General features: G+C 47.8%; 1 protein-coding gene across 11 annotated transcripts in view; it reads left to right on the top strand.

The window, feature by feature from the left end:
- PCMTD2 (protein-L-isoaspartate (D-aspartate) O-methyltransferase domain containing 2) overlaps window positions 1–22,063 on the top strand; it is a 201,532-nt gene that overhangs the window by 39,784 nt on the left and 139,685 nt on the right. For 6 of the 11 annotated variants that reach the window (XM_075166739.1, XM_075166743.1, XM_075166737.1 and 3 more), the window contains 18 exons: window positions 301–372; window positions 1,953–2,122; window positions 4,255–4,372; window positions 5,956–6,125; window positions 6,616–6,888; window positions 7,032–7,148; window positions 8,723–8,881; window positions 10,225–10,337; window positions 11,628–11,784; window positions 13,248–13,356; window positions 14,117–14,274; window positions 15,525–17,028; window positions 17,486–17,620; window positions 18,255–18,463; window positions 19,177–19,291; window positions 19,652–19,745; window positions 20,093–20,210; window positions 21,533–22,030. In XM_075166739.1, coding sequence (XP_075022840.1) covers window positions 301–372; window positions 1,953–2,122; window positions 4,255–4,372; window positions 5,956–6,125; window positions 6,616–6,888; window positions 7,032–7,148; window positions 8,723–8,881; window positions 10,225–10,337; window positions 11,628–11,784; window positions 13,248–13,356; window positions 14,117–14,274; window positions 15,525–17,028; window positions 17,486–17,620; window positions 18,255–18,463; window positions 19,177–19,291; window positions 19,652–19,745; window positions 20,093–20,188 — 3,769 coding nt within the window. In that variant the 3' untranslated portion in view covers window positions 20,189–20,210; window positions 21,533–22,030. Of the gene's footprint in view, window positions 1–300; window positions 373–1,952; window positions 2,123–4,254; window positions 4,373–5,955; window positions 6,126–6,615; window positions 6,889–7,031; window positions 7,149–8,722; window positions 8,882–10,224; window positions 10,338–11,627; window positions 11,785–13,247; window positions 13,357–14,116; window positions 14,275–15,524; window positions 17,029–17,485; window positions 17,621–18,254; window positions 18,464–18,972; window positions 19,157–19,176; window positions 19,294–19,651; window positions 19,746–20,092; window positions 22,031–22,063 lie in introns of those variants that run through there. The other 5 variants (XR_012676313.1, XM_075166742.1, XM_075166740.1 and 2 more) reach the window with 5 other exon arrangements.

Raw genomic sequence — 22,063 nt, 5'->3', positions numbered from 1 at the left:
GTGCCCTTTCTCCTCCCTCTGCAGAGCATGAAGCAGATTAACTTTAAGGTTCCAGTTTAAACCTGTTACATCACATCTTGAGTCACCGTTTCCAGTCCACACCCGCTCTCCACTTCGGTGCATTGCACTCGCAAATGAATGAAATCCCTATAGCTCATGGAAACAAACACAGTACATTTAAAGACTAAGCTCCATTTTGATGAGCAGCCTTTGTATTTAAACTGAGTTTTGACCTGGGATGTTATCATCCGTGTAGTGCAAATACTGAATAATGTTTTGGCATGGGTTCTCCCGTTGCAGATTCTTGCACAACAACAAGATTTCCAGGATTCATCCAGGGACATTCTCTCAACTGGAATCCCTCAAACGGCTGTAAGTAAAAAACATTGCCTGCAAAGAGCAATTGTTTATCTTTGATCAGATGGCCAGGACCTGAGGAAGAATGTGCCTGGTTGGCAAAGCTTTTAGTTGTTGCACTTCTAAGGCCACTTCTAAGTTTATAAACCAGTTTTGATTGGATGTGAGAGCTGATTTAACCAGTTAGTGGTTTCTTCATGCTAGAGTCTAGTTATAATCTAACTATAAACTTCTTACAGCTCAATAATGCCACAGGAATGAACATTCCTGGAAAGTCCTCACAACCCTCTGCTGTCCTACACGGTTTGAACCCATAAAACATCCTTCAAAAATGTAGGAAGTCCAGATCACAGTTACGACCTCGATCATGTCTTCAGATCAGTATCTAACATGGAAGGAAAAATCATAGTCGTAAAAGAAAAGGCTTTTTTTCTAGAGACTGAAAATACTCAGAGGGGTGCCGAGGTGCACGATTCTCATCCCATGTAGGAATGCCCTGGTGTGTTATTCCCACATAACCTGGCTGTCTCTTAAGCTTACTTTTTGCTTGCTTAAACCCCGCAGAGCTTTGCTCTGTTTGTGTTTTATGATCTCTGGAAATCAGTGCTATTACGCGTTTTAGGGGAAAAAAGCAAAAACTAAAGAATTTTGGTGTTCTGCCACAGTTTTAAACTACAAGAAAATAATGTGTTTCTCACTGCAGCCCTCTGCGATTTCTGCAAGCAGGTAAAATGCTTCGCTTTTCTTTAACAGGGAATAACTTGTGACATGTCAGAGAGAAAGGTGGGGTGTCTATAAAATGCTGTATCGTGGCCTTGAGCAAAATCTCACATTCTCAAACGTTTGTCTCTGGAAACATTAGACCTTTCTTCCATGTTTTTTTTCAATGGCCCTGACCCATCTACTGTAAAACTGTCAGTGGGGAAGGAGGCATCAACTAATCCCCCTATAGTCTTTATTTATCCTTATGCATAGCACTGCACATAGGAATGAGGTCAGTGGAGGGAAAAGCATGGGTGCGCTGGGAGGTCACCGGTGCTCCATTTGGCATGGGCCAGGCGTACGTTGCAGTAATAAAAGTTCTTACAGTTGTGCAGAAATGCTACAAGCTCTAGCAGCTGGTCACAGAAAGAGGTTGATCCGATGAAGGCTAAAATCAAGGGGGAGGTTTTTTGAGCTAAGCGTAAAAGAGAATGGAAAGCTGTAACAGAGGCAGTGTTATCTGCTGTTCTTGCAGAATTCAGTAAAGGTTGAAATCTCCATCCTGGGGGAAATACCAATATTTCAGTGTCTCTCTTTGCCTCAAATTAAGCCAAAAATGCATAATCCAGTTTAACAGAATAATTTTCATTTGAAACTGGAATGGCTGATGGGTAATGTTAGTTTTACAATAAAATCCTTCTGACTTGGTTAAGCATCCTATTTAAATGTTACGGGAATGAAATATCTCAAATTTTCATTTGGGATATAATCAGATGCAGGGAAGAACAGCCAGGCGATCCTTCACTCTGGAGGACTGTTCCCCTCCTGTGTCCTGGGGAGGGAGGCAGCAGTCAGAGGCTGGGAAACAAACTGCCTTTTCCTGGGTCTTGCAGGCGGCTGGACTCCAACGCCTTGCTTTGCGACTGCGACCTGATGTGGCTGGCTGAGCTGCTGAAGAAATACGCTGAGCAGGGCAGTATCCAGACAGCCGCCACCTGCGAGGCTCCTCGGGAGCTGCACGGGCGCTCCATCGTCACCCTGACCGCCCAGGAGTTTAACTGCGGTGAGCGAGGTCAAACCCCTCCACCGGCCACCCCCAGCCCTGGTGTTGGGCTTTCGTCTAGGAATTGCTTCCTCCACTCCTTTTCCTCCCTCTTCCCTGTCCTGGCGTCCTGCTTTCTCCCTCCTTTTACTGCTGAAATGGAGAAGTCCCACCGGGGACAAGTTATCAGGGTAACAGTCGCGTGGGGGTTGAAAGCAGCTCTGTTTTGGCTGGCAAGTGTCTTCTTGGGTTTTAGATAGAGTAGGGCCAGTGAAGGACCTGCTGTGGCCGGTGGCTAAACCAGCAACCAGAAGAAATGTCCCGCATTAGGCTGAAGAGAAGGGGAACACTGGGAGAGCTGCCATGGCTGGCAACACAACAGAAAACCTAAGCAAACTCTTAGCAGATTCATAGCTGAATGCTTTGTTTGACTGTGGTAAGGTATTGTGTTTGTTGAGCTGTTATTCTTTAAATTTTGATAATTTCTCACTGAAAAACGCCATTTTGAAATGAAAGGTTTTGTTCTGAAACATTCCAAAATTAAATATTTCATACAAATAAGACAAAACGCTGACTTTTAGGTGGAGGATGGCACAAGCGTGGGCTGTGGTTCCCTGGTACTTCACGGCTCGTAGAGTCAGTTTGAGATGTTCCCACTCGCCCAGGCCAGCTATTAGCATCCCCCCTGGGTATGCCAGTCCAGCTGTGTGCGTGGCCGTGCTGTGAGCCAGATGTGTGAGATCAGCTGGATTTTGAAGAACTCTCCCTTGCATTCTGCTTTTCTCCTATGATTTTTTTTTTTTTTTTTGAAAATCTTGACCATTTCACAGCTTAATTTAGGGCACAGCCATGCAAAGAGTTGAACTGGCACAAATGGGTCTGTAACCTCGAGGGACAGGGAGGAATAGGAAGGGTCTAGAGAGAGCAGCTGGGGACGCATGGAGTGGGACCCGCTGCAAGTGGGTGTGCTGCACAACGAGCACATCCGACAGACACCCGGTGCCACGGTACAGCCGTTAATGTACATTTGTTCTGGTTTAGGCATGGGCGCACAGTGGGATGTCTGTCAAATTAGCCAGAGCACCTGGTGGGAAGATTTTGCTGGCATTAGGCTTTTACACTGGTATTGTGCCAGCTGGGGAAGACAAATGATGCATAATTCGGCATAAAGCTCTAATGATGCAGGCAGCTGATATCTGAGTCAGTACGAAGCCTGCTAGCATCGAGTTAACCCACCGCTTTTTAGCAAATGTGAACCAGCGGAGCAAATGAGCACTGGATCAGCATTTTGTACCATGGGGCTGCGGTGGGTTGGTCCTGCACTGGCATCGTGGAGGCTGGTTGCCAAGCCGTTGCGGTCTAAGGAGTAAGGGCACAGACCTTCTACTGAAAAAGGTGGCAGGTTCTCACTTAATCTTACGAATAATCCAGCTGGTTTTACTGGATTACTGGTGAGCGTACAGATAGGAAAGTATTCTGCTGAATCAAGCGCTTCAGACCACGTACATAAATTCCTTCCTATTTTAGCACATCCTTTATATGTTTAACTTGCTTAGTGCTTGAGTACATCTTAAAGTGAAGCACATAGTGCAAGGCTTGGTTGAATAGGGGTCGGCTGATGAATTAGGGACATAATGAATGAAATCCTGTCGAAAGGGAAGTGGTGTGATTTGCCGAGAGCTGGCACTGTGTTTAGGTGGAGCAGGCAGTTGCTGAGAGCAGCAGGCTGCCAGGGGCAGAAAAACAACCCGAGTGAGATGCCACTGACTTCTTTGCTTATTTTGAGGGAGCCAGAGACCAACTTTTGGGGCAGCTATAATGAATCAGTGTACAGCCAGGTCTGTTCTTTCTCAGTGCTGCTTGGGGCTGTGTGGGGAGCTGATCCACTGCCCAACGCACTGGCAATAGGAACAACCACTTTGATTCTCTAGGGCTTTTATCGGGCTCAGATGAATGACGCTGCTCCCTCCCTGACATCACTTTTGCTGATGTTGGGGTGGCTCTGAGGGGATGCCGTTGTGCCGAGGGCTCTGCTGGTGCCTGCTTGCTCGGGGGTTGCAGGATGGGTGTTGCGTTACCCACTACTCTCCGGTGGGGCTGTAGGTGGTTTTGTGCTGCTCTAGACTGGGTTGTGTTAAAACGGTGTTTTGCAGAGAGGCCTCGCATAACCTCAGAACCTCACGATGTCGACGTCCTCTTGGGAAACACAGTTTATTTCACCTGCAGGGCAGAAGGCAACCCAAAGCCTGCGATTATTTGGCTGCATAACAAGTAAGTCGCACACAATGAGCCCTGGGGTAGCAAAGGTTTTCAAGCACCGAGCTCTTCAGTGACTGCCTGTAATTACAAAAGCTGTTTCACGCAACATAAAAAAAAAAAAAAAAGAAAAGAAATAGATGTTCCATGGGTTGTATTTACCTTCCTTTTAATAGCATTTTCTGATGACCGCGTAATCCAAGTGGTGTTTTCATCTGCATTTGAAATGTTTCATCTGCATTTGTAATGGATTCCAAGAGCTTATAACTTTCCCATAAACATACTCTGCAGGCTGAAAGCAATTGTCTTTTGATCAGAAAAAAATAAAATTAGTATTTCGTGTTGCTCTAAGCCACCATGCTTGCCATTTATTAACTGCTGAAATGCTTCTAGTTTTTTCTCGAGGTTTTTCTCACTGAAGGCCTAGCGTGCTGGGAGAATGGTTCATTTTCAAAGGGAAAAATCACGGGTCTCCACTGAAAGACAGACTTTGCAAAGCAGTGTATAGATTATCATTCTATACAGCAACACTGAAAAAATATATGGCTATGCTAGATGCCAAAGTGTTTCTGGGAAATGCTGCACAATAAAATATTCTGTGCTCAAGCAGTTGCCCACTGTGGAAGTGAAGTTATTCTGCTGCTTTACGAGCTTCTTGTCTGTGGGAGCCTGAATAGGGCTCTGTTATTAATAAAAATGATCAATGTATGCTTCTTCAGCTAACTCCCCACCAGGCAGAGTTTCAGCACAGAGCAAAAGTTTATGGCTGAGTTAAGTCCCCTGGAAGGAAGGTTTTGTTAGGGAAATGCTGGCAGGCTCCCAAAGATAGCATTGTAAGAGGGGTAATGATAATAAATGTTCCACAAACGAGATATGACTAGAGTGAGGAGACATCAGGGGAATTAAATAAATGCCCAGCAAGCATATTAGTTTGCATAGCAGATTCAGCCTTTGTCCTAGGGGGAGAGAGGTCCTTTCTCCCTTTTCAATCATCTGCAGCCATCCAAGATTCCTTCGTGCTGGGACAAATGGGATGCAGCAATGGGACCTTCTGCCGCGGGCTGGGATCCAGGAGTCGCAGGTCATTGTAGAAAGAAGGAAGATGTTTCACAGCTCTCGGGTTGGGTTGGAGTCCAAACTGTCTTGGGGTCCCACAGTGACTTACTCAGAGATTTTTGCCCCCCTGAGGCCTTTGAGCCCGTTGAATAGAAATGGCTGCACACAATAACAATAATAATTCGTTATTATATTTGCACTTAGTAAATAATGAGAACAAGCTTTCTGGGCCTAGATGCCCTGACAATAGCAGCGATGCTATTGCATGGGAACAGTATGCTCTCCTGATGGGCTGTAAATGTCGTATGTAATCAGTGGTGAGAGAAAAGGTAGCTCACCCAGGGAGTAAATCAGAGCTGGAGCTGAAGTTCGGTGCTGGAAATCATAACTCTCGCTATAAATTTCATGAAGTCTCAGAACAGCTCCAAGGAACTTGGATTTACTGCAACGCATGCAAAGCCCCACCACTCCCCCAGCAGCTCGGGGGAAGACCGCCAGTCTTTACTCCTTTCAGATTTTGCCTGTTTGTGGCTCTTTTTCAGTAACGAGATTGACATGAAAGATGACAACCGCCTGAACCTGTTGCAAGACGGTACCTTGATGATCCAGAATACCAAGGAGTCGGACAAAGGCGTCTACCAGTGCATGGCCAAGAACATAGCTGGGGAGGTCAAGACACAAGAAGTTGTTCTGCGCTATTTTGGCACCCCATGTAATTGAGCCTTGTGCACCCCTTGAAAAACCAACTTGGGTTTGGGCCAGGAATGGAGTTAAGTCAGAGTCAGTCCCGGCTTTGTATATGCCAAGATGTTCTCGGTGTGCTGGGGAGGAGAGTGGCCAACAGCGTAGCGTGGTCTGAGCTGTAAGGGGGTTCCTTCGTGGGAGTCGGAAGTTGGGGGTTTAGAGATTGAAGGTAATTTGGGGCTGGGGGGGGAGTTTGGAGTCTGGGATGAATTCTGCAGCACAGAGGTATCAAGAGTGAAGGAGACACAGGGGTGGGGATGCTCCAGCACTCCGTGTGACTGGGATGGGGAAGTGGTAGGAAGAAGTAGAGCTGGGGGAGTTGCTCACAGCGAGGATTTGGAGGTCAGGGAAGAGCCAGGTGGCTGCTAGCTGGGCTGCGTGAGGAGTCCAAGGGATTTAAGCCCCTTACTGAGCAGACAGGAGGGCTTCTCGTGTCTGAAGCACTCGTTTCCTTCCAGCCAAGCCCACTTTTGTGATCCAGCCGCAGAACACTGAAGTGCTGATTGGGGAAAGCGTCACCTTGGAGTGTGGGGTCTCTGGGCACCCCCACCCTCGCATCAGCTGGACCCTTGGCACAGGCTCTCCTTTACCGCAGGATTCCCGTTTCGCTATCACCAGCTCTGGAGGACTCTTCATTCAGAACGTCACCTTCTCGGACCAGGGACAGTACAACTGCAATGCCAGCAACACTGAGGGATCCATCCAGGCGACCGCAAGGATCATAGTGCAAGGTGAGGACATTTCTGGGATAAAGTGCTCGGTCAGGGGGGTGTATTTAAGCCCTGTGACTGGTTCTGCTCCCATGGACTGAGAATTAACCCGAGCTTGCTGCCTGAGTTTTTCCTGCTGCTCAAGTCATTGCTTTCCCCTCCAGATTCTCCCAGGTTTCTCCTCATCCCCACCGATCAGACAGTAACTGAGGGACAAAGCGTGGATTTCCCCTGCTCTGCCGAGGGTCACCCTCCACCCGTGATTGCCTGGACGAGGGCAGGTACTGCCTCACTTGAATTGCGATGTCTTTCTCTCCCATGCCACCATCCGCGGGGTGTGGGTGAGACCAGCCGAGCTGCTGGTCCAGGGCGATGAGTTGCAGTGATGACACAGGACAGACGGTGATCAGCAGGGACCTAGTCACACTAGGAGGTCTGTCGTAGATCACCAAGGACGATGTTAAGCGCTGAGGAAGGAGCCTCTTAGGTCTTTGACACACTAAGTCATCATGTCAGAAGGAAGGAGAGTGCTGGTTTTTGTCAGCATGAAACTCATGGAAAGCCTTAAACTTTTTCCTGCAGTGGCTTCCTACCTCCTTTGAACAGGCAGGGTCTGGACACTCCAGGTCGGTGGATATCACCATGTACCAGCTCTCCATCATTGTCATTGATTTGCTCCTCTTGGGGAGCGCGTTGCAAGAGAGCATCGTTCACCGCTGACACACCTCTGAGGTTTCTTTTAGCTTAGGAAAAACCACTTTGGGCCAACAGGTGGTGGTGAACTTTTAAAGTCTCGGGTGATTGTTAGCGCTGGCTCCACTGAACTGATCCCATCCAACACTTTCTGGGACAGAAGCCAATAACGCTTGGCCCAGAGGCCCTCCAACTTTTCCTTATGCTTCACAAGCCATAATTAATGGTTTAGTGCTGTGGAGAATTCATGGCTATTGTATTCCAGCTTCCACAGCAATAGCCCTGACGCAGAGTTAAGAAGGACCAGCTGAAATTCTCCTCCACCAGCATATTCTCTTCCTCCTTTAACCTGTTTTCCTCCACTGCCCAGACTTCAGAAGATATCTCTTAGAGGTGTGGAAAGGAGCACAGTGACAAGAAGTACAGTTAATAACTGCTTTGTAACCAGGTTTGCTAGGTCACTCAGCAATCCAAAGATCAACCAGGCTTTACAGTGCTGTCACAGAAGGCATGCTAAGAACAAGACAAGAGGAGGAGAAGTGATGGAGCATCGCTCATGCTCACTTTTGACAGTGTGGGGAGGATTCAGATTCCTTTTGGTATTTGGGATGAATAAATAGAGCCCTTTTTTGGAGGAAAACGGAATATTAAAAAAAAAAAAAGTCGCTAAACTGAGAAGTTCTAATAATTTTGTTTGGGTTTGGTAAAGCATTTTAATTTTGAACTTTTCTCCTTAAATAGAGGAAATATTGAAACAACACAGTTTCCAAACCAAAGAAAATCAAAATACCAAATTAAAAAAGACAATGCTAAATGTTTCCATTTAATTGATTAAACAGCCAGTTTGGATAACTGAACGCAGACTTGCTATCCATCAGGTGTCAGTAAGCCTGCAGTTTGCACTAAGAAAAGGCTTATGAGGAAAGCAAAAGGGTACCAGCTCCCTTCCAGTTGCTTAGATAAGACAACTCAGTCATGATGCTGGGTGTGGGAAGAGCAGCATCTGTCCTGTTCCTCACTTAGCAAGATGAAGATGGTATTTCAGGGTGGCTGATGCCATGTTGGGAAGGAAGTGAAATTTTTAACTGTCACGCAGTTACCTCCGGTGATGGGAAGAGAAATCTCACAGGCCATTAACAAACCGCACTGCTTGTTTGACCAGGTGGGCCACTGCCGAATGACCGGAGGCACAGCATCCTCTCCACGGGCACCCTGCGGGTGATGAGGGTTGCTTTGCATGACCAAGGCCAGTACGAATGCCATGCTATCAGTGCCATCGGCGTGAGGACCCTCCCGGTACAGCTGTCGGTGACCCCCCGAGGTAAGCTGTGGGAAATAAGGGCTGGCAAACGGGTTTATTAAGTGAGCATTATGGTATATAACACACTGTCTGACAAGGCAGGGAATTGCCCGGGTTCCTATGGGATGGGATTTTGCTTTTGCCTGGGAGCAGATGTCTAGCTCTGAGAGCTCCATCAGTTGGTGGGAAACTTTAAAGAGGTTTCCAGAGTGCCAAGATTTGTAAATTGGAAGAAGCTGCTTCAGTTTTCCTTGAAAATTTATCTGGTAGTCTAGAAAAAGTATAACCGTGGGAATGAAACTCATCTGGTGTGGCCAGGGAATGGGATGGTTATCGGTTGGCATCTGCACAAATAAACACTAGGGCAGGGCTATGTGATCAGAAATGGCCTTTACCGCCCATCGGATGAGCTCTGATAGCTGGCCAGTTTGAGTGAAAAATGGGGCCCTTTAATGTGTCTGGGAGTTGTTATTAAGAAAATTATTTTGTTAAAGGAAAGGAAACAAAGGATTTTTGTCTGAGAATTTAGAAAAAATTGTATTAATTAAATTCTTAGTAATCTTTTTTTTTACTATTTTTAAATTTTGCCTTTCCTACAGAATGAATTGTAAGATTCTTTTTTAAATGAAATGCTCTGCAAAAAAACTGATTCCTTCTCAGGAAGATTTAACTCTGCCTCCAGATACGTTTGTCTTAAACATTAGCTACCAGGTTATAGGTTCAACCTAAATTTAGGTATTCTAAATTCAAGCCTCTGTAAAACACAAGTCACACAGGAATGCTTTCATGTTTTTATTTTCTTTTTTGTTCCCCTATAAATAATCGTTCTAAATAAGCAAACATCCCTGCTTGTTCACAGACATGGCAGAATTTTACTGATGGCAGACTGGAGGGAAGGAAACTATCTAGAAACATGAAATTAGTGATGCTTCAAGCACAGAATTCACAGAATATTTTAAGACCAGCAAGATCAATATAATTATTTAATCTGACCTGATGAACACTTGCCAGAGAGCCTCATCCGATAATTCCTGAATCACTTCGCGATCCTTGTTTCACCTAGAGCATCTTTTCTAGAAAGCCTGTGAAATAATGATTTTAAATGACAGAGAACCCAGCACATTCCTATATAATTGCCCCAAGTAGAGACACACAGGAGCAGAAAATAATGAACATAAATTACAGAGGACTTGGTAGAGAGACAGAGAGCACGGGTCAACCAACACCCCTTTGAAGAGCCCTTGCAACAGCAGAAGGAGCCCAGCAGCTCTGGTTTGCCCATGCTGAGATGTTTGGCATGCAGATTTCTCTATTTCCCTTGATGCATTTCTTGCACTTGTGACTTTTTTCCCCGTGTTGCACAGTGATACCCGTGTTCCTTCATCCCCCCCAAGACGTGGTGGCAGAGACAGGCCAGGACGTTGCCATTACCTGCGCTGCCCAAGGAGATCCACGGCCCGCCATAACCTGGGTCAAAGTAAGAGATGATACCATGTACTCGGCAGACACCGGGAAGCAGGATGGCTCCTCCGTGGGGGCATTAAACAACTCTCTCGTTAAACACCTCTGCCAGCTCAACTAGTTAAATAAGTTTGTGGAATACACATGGAAGAAATTGTGTTTGATGAAAATTTAAGGACCAACATTTCCACTGATTTGGGGTTTTTAATGGTCTAAAAGAATGTAGCTCTTTCTCAGGCTCGAAGCCTTGCAACGCACATTCCTGTTTTCTCTTGTTCTTCCTTCCAAATGAGTAACTCGAAGCCAGTGACCTTCCAGGATGTTAGAAACGCTTGATTGACTATTCCTGGAAAAAACTGAAAATGGATTTTTTTCTAAGTAGTTTGTCCTTATTTCCAGGATTCCCACTGGTGGAACTGGATGATGCTGGTTAGCTCCAGCTTTGATGGGGCAAAGCCACGATCCCTCACACTCACTCTGCAGCCTGGCTGCTCTTTTCACGAATTCATTAGATGAAGCTCTTCAGACTTTTTCCTGCTGTGCCGTAGTACACCACCTGCGAGCTTCACTGGGACCTGCCCTGCCTTTGAGCACAGTCAGGCACAGAACAAATTAGAGGGGAAAATGCTTGAGCCTCAGTTACCCTGCAGAGGTCTCGTGGGAGGTGACCTTGCAGCTTGCCTTGGGCTCCAGCCAACAGTGGGAGCAGAAGAAAAGAGCCTGGGAGGGCAGCAGAGTAAGCATTAGATCGGGGCAGGGCAGCAGAAGGATGTTAAGAAATAGGAGAATGCAAAGGTAAAACCTGAAGCCACCAGCCGGGTTGAGAGGTGGGGTTTGAGCGAGCTGCTGCTCCCAGCGCTTTGATCAGCAATGCTGCCCAGAGCCAGCAAAAGCTGGTATCTACAGTTCAAGGCCAGGAAAAATCCATCAGTTTCAGGTTGTCCCAAAACGGAAGACTTTTAGACTTATTTATGTGCCATGAAACTTCTGTGACAGCATCAGGGCAGAGCACTTGCTCCAGCCAGCCCATCTGTAAGAAGTGCAGAGAAATGCGTGGGGTGTCTGTGCCCTGCAGCGAGTGCCTGGAGGTGGACCAGGGTGAAGGAGCTGAGCGAGGACCTCCTCGCAGTGGGTCCAGGCAGGAGCAGATGTCCCTGGATGGCTTTCTGGTTTCTTTGGAAGAGCAATGCTAACATCTGGTGGCCACGTTAGTTCATTGCATCGCGTTTGCTGGATAGGCTGAAGGCGGGGATGATGGGAAGCTTTCCATACCCTAACACGTTTTCTGTCTTTTGATGTGCAACAGGAGGGTATCCAGATCACAGAGAGTGGCAAGTTCCACATAAGCCATGACGGGACCCTTTCCATTCAAGACCTCGGCGTGGCTGACCAGGGCAGATACGAGTGCATAGCAAGAAACCCCTTTGGCTTCACCTCCAGCGCTATGCAGCTCACCATCACTGGTAGGGTGTCTCCCGTGGTCCTCTTGAGTCTTCTCTTGCTCTCGTGTAAGGAGGGGCTACGATGTGTTGACATCTACACTTTAAACGGATAACTCTGTTATTTCTTTAGCTTCTTTGCAGACAGGTCCTTTGCAGGCGTGATGGGAGTCGCTCAGTTGTGAAAGCCCATGCACCTCCCAGCTGCTCCTCGCTCTTTTCCCAGCTGAGCTGCAATTGCTCCCTGCAAGGCCCAAGGTGTTGTCTTAAACCGCCTCCTGCAAGCCGAGCTGTCGGCGTGCGCGTGGTTACTGCCTCTGCCGGGAGGGAGAAACTTATTAAAATGTGCCAACACGCTCGCAAGTCATCGTCTGACCGTAACCTCGCGCGCCAGGGGAGGGAGAAGGAGAACAACATTGTCGCTGCAAATAGAGGGGTTTAAGTGTTTGCTCAGTCCCTTGGGGATGGGAAATAAGCCACTCGTTTTCAAGCTACTGCTCCGTGCATTAGGGGAGCTGTAATGAATAAAGAAGAGTAGCACTCCTCTGCTAGTCGAACCAGAGGTCAAGAGTGGAAATTGTACTTCTTAGAGGGTAAGGAAGAACTGGCAAGGGAAAACAATCAAGGGAAGCAGTAAGGTTAAAAATATAAGTAGAGTGCTATTCCTCAAGCACGCAGGAATAACCAGCATGAATAGTGAGTAGCTTATTAGGTGAATTTAGTATCATTTTCTATACAGGGATTGTGTGCAAGGAGCTGAGAAGAATCTGAAATTTCTTTGTTGTTTGAAATTATTCGTAAGAAAATTTCTGTGATTTATTCTTGATTGGTACCTCATTTTCCAGCTGGCTATTGCATATGCCAGTAGCCAAATGGGAACCGGTTTGTTCAGCTGTGGCAAAGACCCTGGCTTAAAAAATGCATTCTGTAGTAATTTTTAAGAATTCATGTGTTTACTTCTGAAGGTATTCAAACAACAGCTTTCTTTTTTGTTTTAAAATGATATTATCTGCTATGCTAACGCTAAATTTGAACTGAATTGGAAGTGCTCCACAAATGGAAAATTAATGTGTGAGCAATACATTCAAATGAATTTCATGGATTTTAGAAGTTTCCTTTGTGGGAAGTAAATACATTATTTTGGGTTAACTTGCTGTGATTTTTTACGTTTTCTTTTTCCAGGTCAACCACTAACCAAAACAGGCATTTATTTGCAAAGCTGTACAGGAGCAAACTCTGAATATGTGTTCCACAGCCATCTCATGAAAAAGTCACCTTCTTTTTCAGGCAGTTAATTTCTTCTTCAGAATATCTGTTTTTTAAAAAAAAAGTTTCATGGTGTTTATGTTGCAGATGGAAACGGAGGTCTACCTGCAGTGGGGTTACTATTGGGCTTGTACGAATACCCAGATTTTCTTGAGCTTGGAAGACAAATTAATATCAAAGTAAATCAAGAATTTTTTGTTCTTTCTTTCTGCTTTGGAAAGCCACGGACGTTGGTCGGAGCGGCGACACGTTTGTAGCCACGTCGATACGGGAAGCCATCAGCAGCGTGGACCACGCCATCAATTCAACACGCACCGAGCTGTTCAGCAAGTAAGTGCGTGAAGCACCACGATCTGAGACTTGAAGCAGAAAAGAGGTAAAAGAGACTGAAGCTTTCTCAAATCTCCATTTTATCGTTGACAATCCGCAAATGAAAGCTACAGTATTGTTTTGATTATTGGAGGTTGAAGCTGTGGATGTAAGGACGTGATAGAGCTTCGTAACAGGCATTTGGGATTCTGGAAAAATCTGATACATGAGTATCTGATACACAAATGTCACCTCTTATGTCACTTATATCTGCAACGTGCGTTTTGTCAGCTGGAGTTGGCTCCAGAGGCAGTGCACAGAAAAGAAAATAATCAGCATAGTGATTTTATAAATGCAACTGACTTTGTGTAGGGTGAACAGAAATAATAATATAATAATTCTAACCATTTCCTCAATGAAAAATGACTTCCTGAGAGAATGGTAATTCCCTCCTCTTCCACCCTAATATATGTTTTTATTGAAAAGATAGGTAGTTTGTATTAAGCCCCAAACCTCTGGGTCTCAGCTGTTGAAAAGTGAAAAATAAATTACAGCAGAAAAAAACAGGAAATTAAATATGTGTATTTTCCTGGGGAAAAATATCCTTTCTTTAATCACCTGCAATATGCAGGCAAGCTGCATCATTATTATACACTAGTTTTGGGGGTCAAGCACCAGACCAGGCTTAGAGCCTGACTCCTGCTGCCTGCAGAGTCTCATTGCTCTGAACAGAGTCTATTTATTTTGATGTTCCTGTATCACTTCTAATTCCTTGAAACAGACGCCCCAAGACACCCAATGACTTGCTGGCTCTCTTCCGTTACCCCCGGGACCCCTACACCCTTGAAACAGCCAGGGCAGGCGAGATCTTTGAAAGGACCTTGCAGCTGATTCAGGAACACGTGCAACAAGGTCTCATCGTGGATATGAATGTCACAGGTAGGAAAGATTTTATTTCCCTGCTTAACTTTGTGTGGAGGATTAAATTAAAACAACAGTTTGTAGACATCCAGAAAGTTGAAAAAGTGCAAATTTGGGTGTGTCAAGAAATGTGTTGTCTGGGTTGCAATGCTTTCTTACATCTCTTGTGGGTTCTTGTGGGCGGGTCTTGTGGTTACCGTACCAACCCAGAACTCAGGAAAGTGGCTCTGTTCCCTGTTTTGCTAAAGATTTCTTGACTGGCTATGAAAGCCCTAATCTTTAAAAATATTTAGCCACCTAATTCACAAAGGAGTACCTTTGTGGAGCTGAGGTTCCGTCCCTCAGCAGCATGGTCAGAGATGTTTCCTGCCCTCCAAGTGGCAACGAGAAAAATACTGAAAACTCTGAAGTGTTTGGGTGCTGTAACAGAGGAAGGGGGATATCGCTCCTCTGTCTCTCTGCTGCTTTGACCTCTTAGCTGCAAACTCAGATGGGTTCCAGCCACTCAGGTTCCTTTTATCCAGGCTGGATAGCAAGCGACAAAGCGATGCAACACCAAAAATACCTAGTGAGGTCCAAGCATCCAGCAGCTGGACTCCAAAACTTGTTAGCTAGGACTCCCTTTATATACAACAGACATTCCCATACACTGCATGTTTCTACCTATACGTGTGAGTCATCATGTAGCAGCCATGTACGTTTGGGGCCCGTAAATATTTTTGCCTGCCTGGATGTATTCCAGGCTCTCTCCAGGCTGCAGGTCTCGTCTGGGCTGGTCGGACTGCCAGCCTCTCCTCCTTCTTGCCCTGTCAGCATCCGCACAGCGCAGCGTTTATTCAGCGCTTTCGCATGGCGTAGCGCCCTGGCCGTCACCCACAGCTTCCCTGCTGCTCGTCACGTAGGGTTTGGGTGGTTGATGGTGCTCGAGGTTGCAGTAATAAACCAGAGAGATGTAAAATAAACCCAGGATGGAGACCAAGACCACCCGAACAGTTTGGTCTGCCAGTCGCAACATATCTGGTTTCCACCTCTGCGCAGTTTATACTAAACTCTTTTCCCCTTCTTTTCTTCTCTGTGGGCCTGGTATGATGCTGTGCTTCATTTAACCTTCCATAAATTACGTAGCAACACCACGGTCAGAGACCTGGCCTTCCCGTGCCCACCCTGACAACCCCAGCAGTTCACCAGAGCCCTTACCAGGGGATGGTAGGAACCAGATGGCTACAGCGGCCGTGGTCTGACCTGGTGCTTTGCCTTTACCTTCGCAGGCTATCGATACAATGACTTGGTGTCCCCTCACTACCTGAACATGATTGCCAACCTGTCGGGCTGCTCTGCCCACCGTCGCACGCCAAACTGCTCAGATATCTGCTTCCACAAGAAGTACAGGACCCACGATGGGTCTTGCAACAACCTCCAGCACCCGATGTGGGGTGCATCTCTCACAGCCTTCCAGAGGCTCCTCAAACCTGCCTATCAGAACGGATTTAACCTCCCCCGGGGGTTTTCCTTGGCAGAAGATGCCAGGGACCTGCCCCTTCCTCTACCACGCCTCGTCTCCACCGCCATGGTTGGGACTGAAACCATCACCCCCGATGACCAGTTCACACACATGCTCATGCAGTGGGGCCAGTTTCTGGACCACGACATGGACCAGACGGTGGCAGCCATTAGCATGTCCCGCTTCTCAGATGGAGCACCCTGCAGCGAGGTGTGCAGCAACGACCCGCCTTGCTTCTCCGTCATGGTCCCTGCCAACGACCCCCGTGTGAGGAACGGGCGGTGCATGTTCTTCGTCCGCTCGAGCCCCGTGTGCGGCAGCGGGATGACCTCCCTGCTGATGAACTCCGTCTACGCCAGGGAGCAGATCAACCACTTGACGTCTTACATCGATGCCTCCAATGTTTATGGCAGCACAGAGCAGGAATCGCGGGAGCTGCGGGATCTGAGCAGCCAAAATGGGCTGCTGAAGCAAGGGCAAGTTGTGCCCAGCTCGGGGAAGCATCTCCTTCCCTTTGCTGTAGGGCCACCCACCGAGTGCATGAGAGATGAGAACGAGAGCCCCGTGCCATGCTTCCTGGCAGGAGACCACCGTGCCAATGAGCAGCTGGGTCTCACGGCCATGCACACGCTTTGGTTCAGGGAGCACAACCGCATCGCCACGGAGCTGTCGGCCCTCAATCCCCACTGGGATGGAGACCTCCTCTATCACGAGGCACGGAAGATTGTGGGTGCCCAGATGCAGCATATCACCTATGCCCAGTGGCTTCCCAAGGTCCTTGGGGAAGCTGGGATGAAGATGCTGGGTGAGTACAAAGGCTACAACCCCAACATCAATGCGGGGATTCTCAACGCCTTTGCCACTGCTGCCTTCCGCTTCGGGCACACCTTGATCAACCCCATCCTGTACCGGCTGAACGAAACCTTCCAGCCCATCCGCCAAGGCCACATCCCCCTGCACAAGGCTTTCTTCTCCCCTTTCAGGATCACGCAGGAGGGTGGGATCGACCCCCTCCTCCGCGGGCTGTTTGGGGTTCCTGGGAAAATGCGGGTCCCCTCCGAACTCCTCAACATGGAGCTGACGGAGAAGCTCTTCTCCATGGCACACTCTGTCTCACTGGACTTGGCCGCTATCAACATCCAGAGAGGGCGAGACCATGGCATCCCACCTTACAACGACTTCAGGGTCTTCTGCAACCTCTCATCTGCACAGGAGTTTGAGGACCTCAGAAATGAGATAAAGAACTTGGAGATCAGGGAAAAGCTCAGGAGGTACTGTAGCCTGGACTTGGAAGCATCAAAATCACTGGAGATCAGTCAGTGAAAAGTTTCTGCTCCTCCCAGGACACCCATCAAATAACCTGCCTAGATATTGCTACCCACAGATGTTAAGATAGGGTAATAGCTGTGGTTTAAGCACGGGGTAAGACAAATGAGGTCTCTCCAAGTGATCAGTCTGGTTCTGAGTGGAATGTCATCAGGCACTGCTGTGGTGTAGTCTGGGAGCAGATTGAGCCTTGGAGCTATTTTCCAGCGAGACTAAACTGCATCCTGTCTGCACTGGCTGCCTCTTTCCAAGGCAGCCCTTTATCCCATTGTCTTTTAGATAAGACCATTATATTGTCCAGATGAGTTCCTTGCATACAAATTCCTATGATGGGATCAGATTTATATTATCTCCACTCTTTGATAGTCTTTTAACTTTTTTTTAATATCTGTTATCCTGCAGTTTATATGGAACTACCAAAAATATTGACCTGTTTCCAGCACTGATGGTGGAGGATCTTGTCCCTGGGACCAGAGTTGGACCAACGCTGATGTGCCTGTTAACGACGCAGTTCAGAAGGCTGAGGGATGGAGATAGGTATTATCATCAGAGTCAACCCAAAGTCTTCGGTTTTCTGTTTGGGGGGATTTGCTCCCTACAGGGAGGAACAGAACCTTTTGATTATTTCTTGTCTTACGATACAAGGAAGAGTCTTCTCTGTCCAGTGCGTTTGCAAAAGGACTCGCCACAGTTACTGTCAATGTGTCCTTTCCTGATTTAATGATTCTCATTTCACTGCGGGACACTGGGCACCACTGAGGATGTGCCCAATGTCTCCTGAAAATGCTAGAAAACATCCTCAGGAGCTTCCTTCTGTTTGCTGCTTGTGTGAATGAGCTACGTCTTTGCCTGGTGATGCACTTAGGGCAGGAGCATCGTTCACCCGTGTCCCAGCCTGCTACAGCAGAGCTGTCTGAGCCTTGGGATTCCCCTGCAAGGGGCTGTTCCTGCAGGTGGTGGCACCTTGTAGCTCCGGCCAGCAGCTCGCGGGGGTTCATGGGTTCAGAAAAGGGCAGTCTGTGTCTGCAGAATCAGACAAAGAATAAAAGCTCCTTTTGAGGGGTGTGGGTGCTGCCATACAGATGTAGGGGAACTCTTCTCCCTCTCCCAGCCTCACTCCCCATCCTCTTCTCCTACTCCTGAGTCATGCTGTGATTACAACCCACTGCAGATTTTGGTATGAGAATCCTGGAGTCTTCACGCCGGCGCAGCTGACTCAGATCAGACAGACATCCCTTGCTCGTGTCATCTGTGACAACAGTGACCACATCCAGCAGCTCCAGAGAGATGTCTTCCGGGTGGCATCGTACCCGCAGGGCATGGTCGGCTGTGACGAGATTCCCGTGGTGGACCTCCGCTTGTGGCAGGACTGTTGTGAAGGTAAGGAAGGAGGCTGCTCCAGCACCAACTAACGTGCGTATGGCTCTGGGTGGCATTTGTCACATGCCGTCAGCTTATATGAAATACCAGGAGCTGGTTTCATGCTACACCATGAGAACCATGTGTCAGCAAATGGATGCAAAGAGGAGAGGAGAAGAGAATAGAAGAGAATAGAATATTTCAGTTGGAAGGGACCTACAATGATCATCTAGTCCAACTGCCTGACCACTTTAGGGCTGACCAAAAGTTAAAGCAAATTATTAAGGGCATTGTCCAAATGCCTCTTAAACACTGCCAGGCTCGGGGCATTGACCACCTTTCTAGGAAGCCTGTTAGCTTCATTGAGTCTGGCCGAAGGTCCACCTAGCTGAGGGCTTCTGTCTCTGGCAGCAGCCAGTAGCTCATGCCTGGGGGAGAGACTGAAACAGGACGTAGGCATGGTGATCCCCACCACGTATCACTTTACAGATTCATTTGGGAGTCTGTAAAACTCTGCCATTAAACCACAGATCCTGCCGTGGTCACTTCGTGCTATATTTTGGGTACAGATGTCCAGTGAGACATGGGAATCCATGCATGATGCCTCCTCCCCTCCGGTATAAGAGGTGTGTCAAGGGTGGATGGTGAAGGAGCGCAGCCTTGTGCTGCCTGCAATCCACATGGTTCTGCTTTAAACACGAGTGCTCACTGCAGACTTTCCCTTCCTTCCCAAGACTGCCAGACACGCGGGCAATTCAGGGCTCTTTCTCAACGGTTCCGAAGCAAGAGGTCTCCTGGCTTCAGCTACCCAGAAGAAAACCCTGCCAAGCATAAGCCTCCCTTCCCCAGGTGTAGTATCACCACTTCTTTTTACCTCCATTTTATGAAGCATAAGAGAAGTTTTTAATAAGTCCATTCAGGCCTTTGAAATTGGCATTCTGCAGAGGCCTGGAGGTCAGGAGTGTTTCAGTAGATAGATGCTGAGCTCGGTCAAAATCCTCCAACACTTTAGTGCAGAGCCTGATTCTGATATTTAAATATCTGGGCTGGGTGGCTGTTTGGTTGGCATCTCTTGGCGGGTGAATCGGGGAGTAGGGCCCTTCTGTTTGACGCTCACTTGGAGGCTGATGTTGGAGAAGGCAGAATGATTCTCTCGTCCAGGAAGCTGATGTTTGCATAATCCCTTTCACTTTTTATCCCTGACTCCAGAAATGAGGCGCCTTCTCCAAGCCCTTCCTCCAGAGAGAATCTCGAGTCCCTTGTGGCTGAACTGGAGAAGACAGTTGCTTCTCTACGGAAACAGGTAGAACTTTGTTCCCCAATGTTTGTCTTCCATGCAGTCACTCCAGGAGCAGGATTTAGCTATTCCATACGGGCAGCCTCTGCGACCTCTGTGTCCTCCAGAGCCAGGAGCAACCATCCGACCAGAGGGAACTAGCAGCAGGTACAGAAGAGGTAGAGTAGGGAGAGAAGAGCTGAAGCTGAGCTCTGTGAGCTCAGACCTCTACAACTGCAGGGTAAAATGCAAGTTTGAGCCTCGGTGAACGTAACTTGAGACGGCACTTTCTTCTTGTATTTGGGACAGGTTAAAGATTATCTATGCAATGGTGCAGACTCCTCTTAGAGCTGCTGCTTTCTCGTCCTCACCAGGTGAATGCACTGGAGAGCCAGCTGAGGTGGCACCACAGGAACAGCAGCACACATGGACAGGGGAAGAAGACTGGAGACAAATGGAGAAGAAGATGACCATGTTGTCTGTTCGTATAAGGTCAGTGTGTTTGTTCTGGGCTGGGGTCCAAGAGGTGGATCAATGCGGTGCTGCTGAGCATGTGGTGGGACACCTCAGCAGTCTTCATATACAGAAGAGACTTGCAGAAAGGAATGGAGCAATCCGGTGATGAATGGGACAAGAGGTAATAGGCTTAAGTGCAGCAGGTTAGACACTCATTCCTACCAGTAATGATTAGTGACTCACTGGAATGGGTTGTCTGGGGACGTTGTGGCGTATCCATTCTTGGAGGTCTTTTAAGAACTGGTTTGGCAAAGATGGGGAAAGACATAAGTATAGGATGGACTAGGTGGACTGGGTGAGGTCTCTCAGGCCTATTCTCCTGGGACTCTGGGTAGGTTTCTTCTAGCAACACCTAATATCATAACCCCGAATCCAACAGCCTCCAAAGGACCTTTGTGGGGAGAGATATCACAAAGCGCAGTGGTGGAGTAGATGGACTGGTTCCTCCTCAGGGTAACAAGGACATCTCGGCAGATGGAGCAATCCATCATTTGCTTACATATTGACAGAGATTTCCCCCTCAACAACTGAGTCACCGTGCACCTCTCTTCTGAAAGCACCAGTCCTCTGTTTGCTCAGCTCCAGACAAGGGAGTGAGGATGTTCAAGTGGTGTTTAAGGTCACTGTCAGCACCTGCCAGCCTGGGGGACTCCTGCTGCTGCTCGGTTGTGGTAGGGTCAGGGTGCTGGCAGAAAGCTGCCAGACCTCTGGTCCCCTGTGTTTAGGGGCACGGAGAGCACAGACTGAGCTCCCTGAGCCCCCTTTCCACGGAGATCCCTGCAGCCTTGAAAGAGAGGATGAGCAACTCGCTGGCACCTGCCAGTCTGGAGGAGGTGTTTAATGGTTTTTACGTGTTGCAAATGATTACTCCAGGGACAGGAGCAGAAGAGTTATGCAGAAGTGTTGTTCTGCCAGGCAGTCTGTACTAGAAGGAGCATCCTCTGGAAGTTAGGTTACAGGAGAGGGCAAGCAAAGGCTGGTCTGTGCCGATAATCTCAGCAGAAAGCAGAAGGGGAAGCCTGTAGACTGGCCACACTGTTTTCCAGCCTGATTTGAAATTTGTCATAAATTGCAGTGTGACACGTGAGTTGGCTTTTCCTTGCCATCATTTGCAGATCCTTGAAGAGGTCTCTAGGGTTTACAGGGTCCCTGAAAAGTATTTCTGTGATTTTAAAGGGCTGTTGCTCTTTTCGTGCTGTAGTCGTGCATGCCCCAGACCTGCCAGGCACCGTACAAACAGCTCGCTCTGCCTCCGGCTGCCTCCCATAGAGTTTTTCTGCTTTCCTGTGCCATTTCAGGTGCCCTGTGACCTGCGCTCCTGCTCTCCACCAGCCAGTCCAACCCACTCCTACAGGGCTCAGAAACAGCAGCCACGAGACCCCACGAAGCTCTGGCTCCTCTCACACCTCCTGTACCTCTCCCTGTCCCAGGACGACTGTACTTCTGCCTGTATTGAACCCCCTGCACTGACCGTCTATGAGCCCCTCAGCCCCTGGACCATTTGCCTCTGGGGATGGGCTCTGCTCTCTTTGATGGTGACAGACCAGCAGTCTGCCAAGATGCCACTTTCTTCCTTGGTCCCCAGGAAATGGAGAGTAATTGAAGCTGCTTTAGTGCCACAGTTCTGCTCTTCTCCTCTTCCCACGCAATGCTGTCGTCATCCATCACCCCTTGTCTGAAATGTCCCATGGGCACCCAACCAAAACAATTCATTAAGAGACAAAACCTTTCTCAAATGCACTGCGGTGCCAGGAAGCATCTGGAGAAATCTAAAACAAAAAAATAAATTAAATAAACATGAAACCTAAAACAAACACCCAGCCATCTTC

The sequence above is a fragment of the Calonectris borealis genome, chromosome 17 (genome assembly GCF_964195595.1).
Source record: "Calonectris borealis chromosome 17, bCalBor7.hap1.2, whole genome shotgun sequence".
NCBI lineage: Eukaryota > Metazoa > Chordata > Aves > Procellariiformes > Procellariidae > Calonectris > Calonectris borealis.
This window is presented reverse-complemented; position numbering and strand designations above follow the sequence as displayed.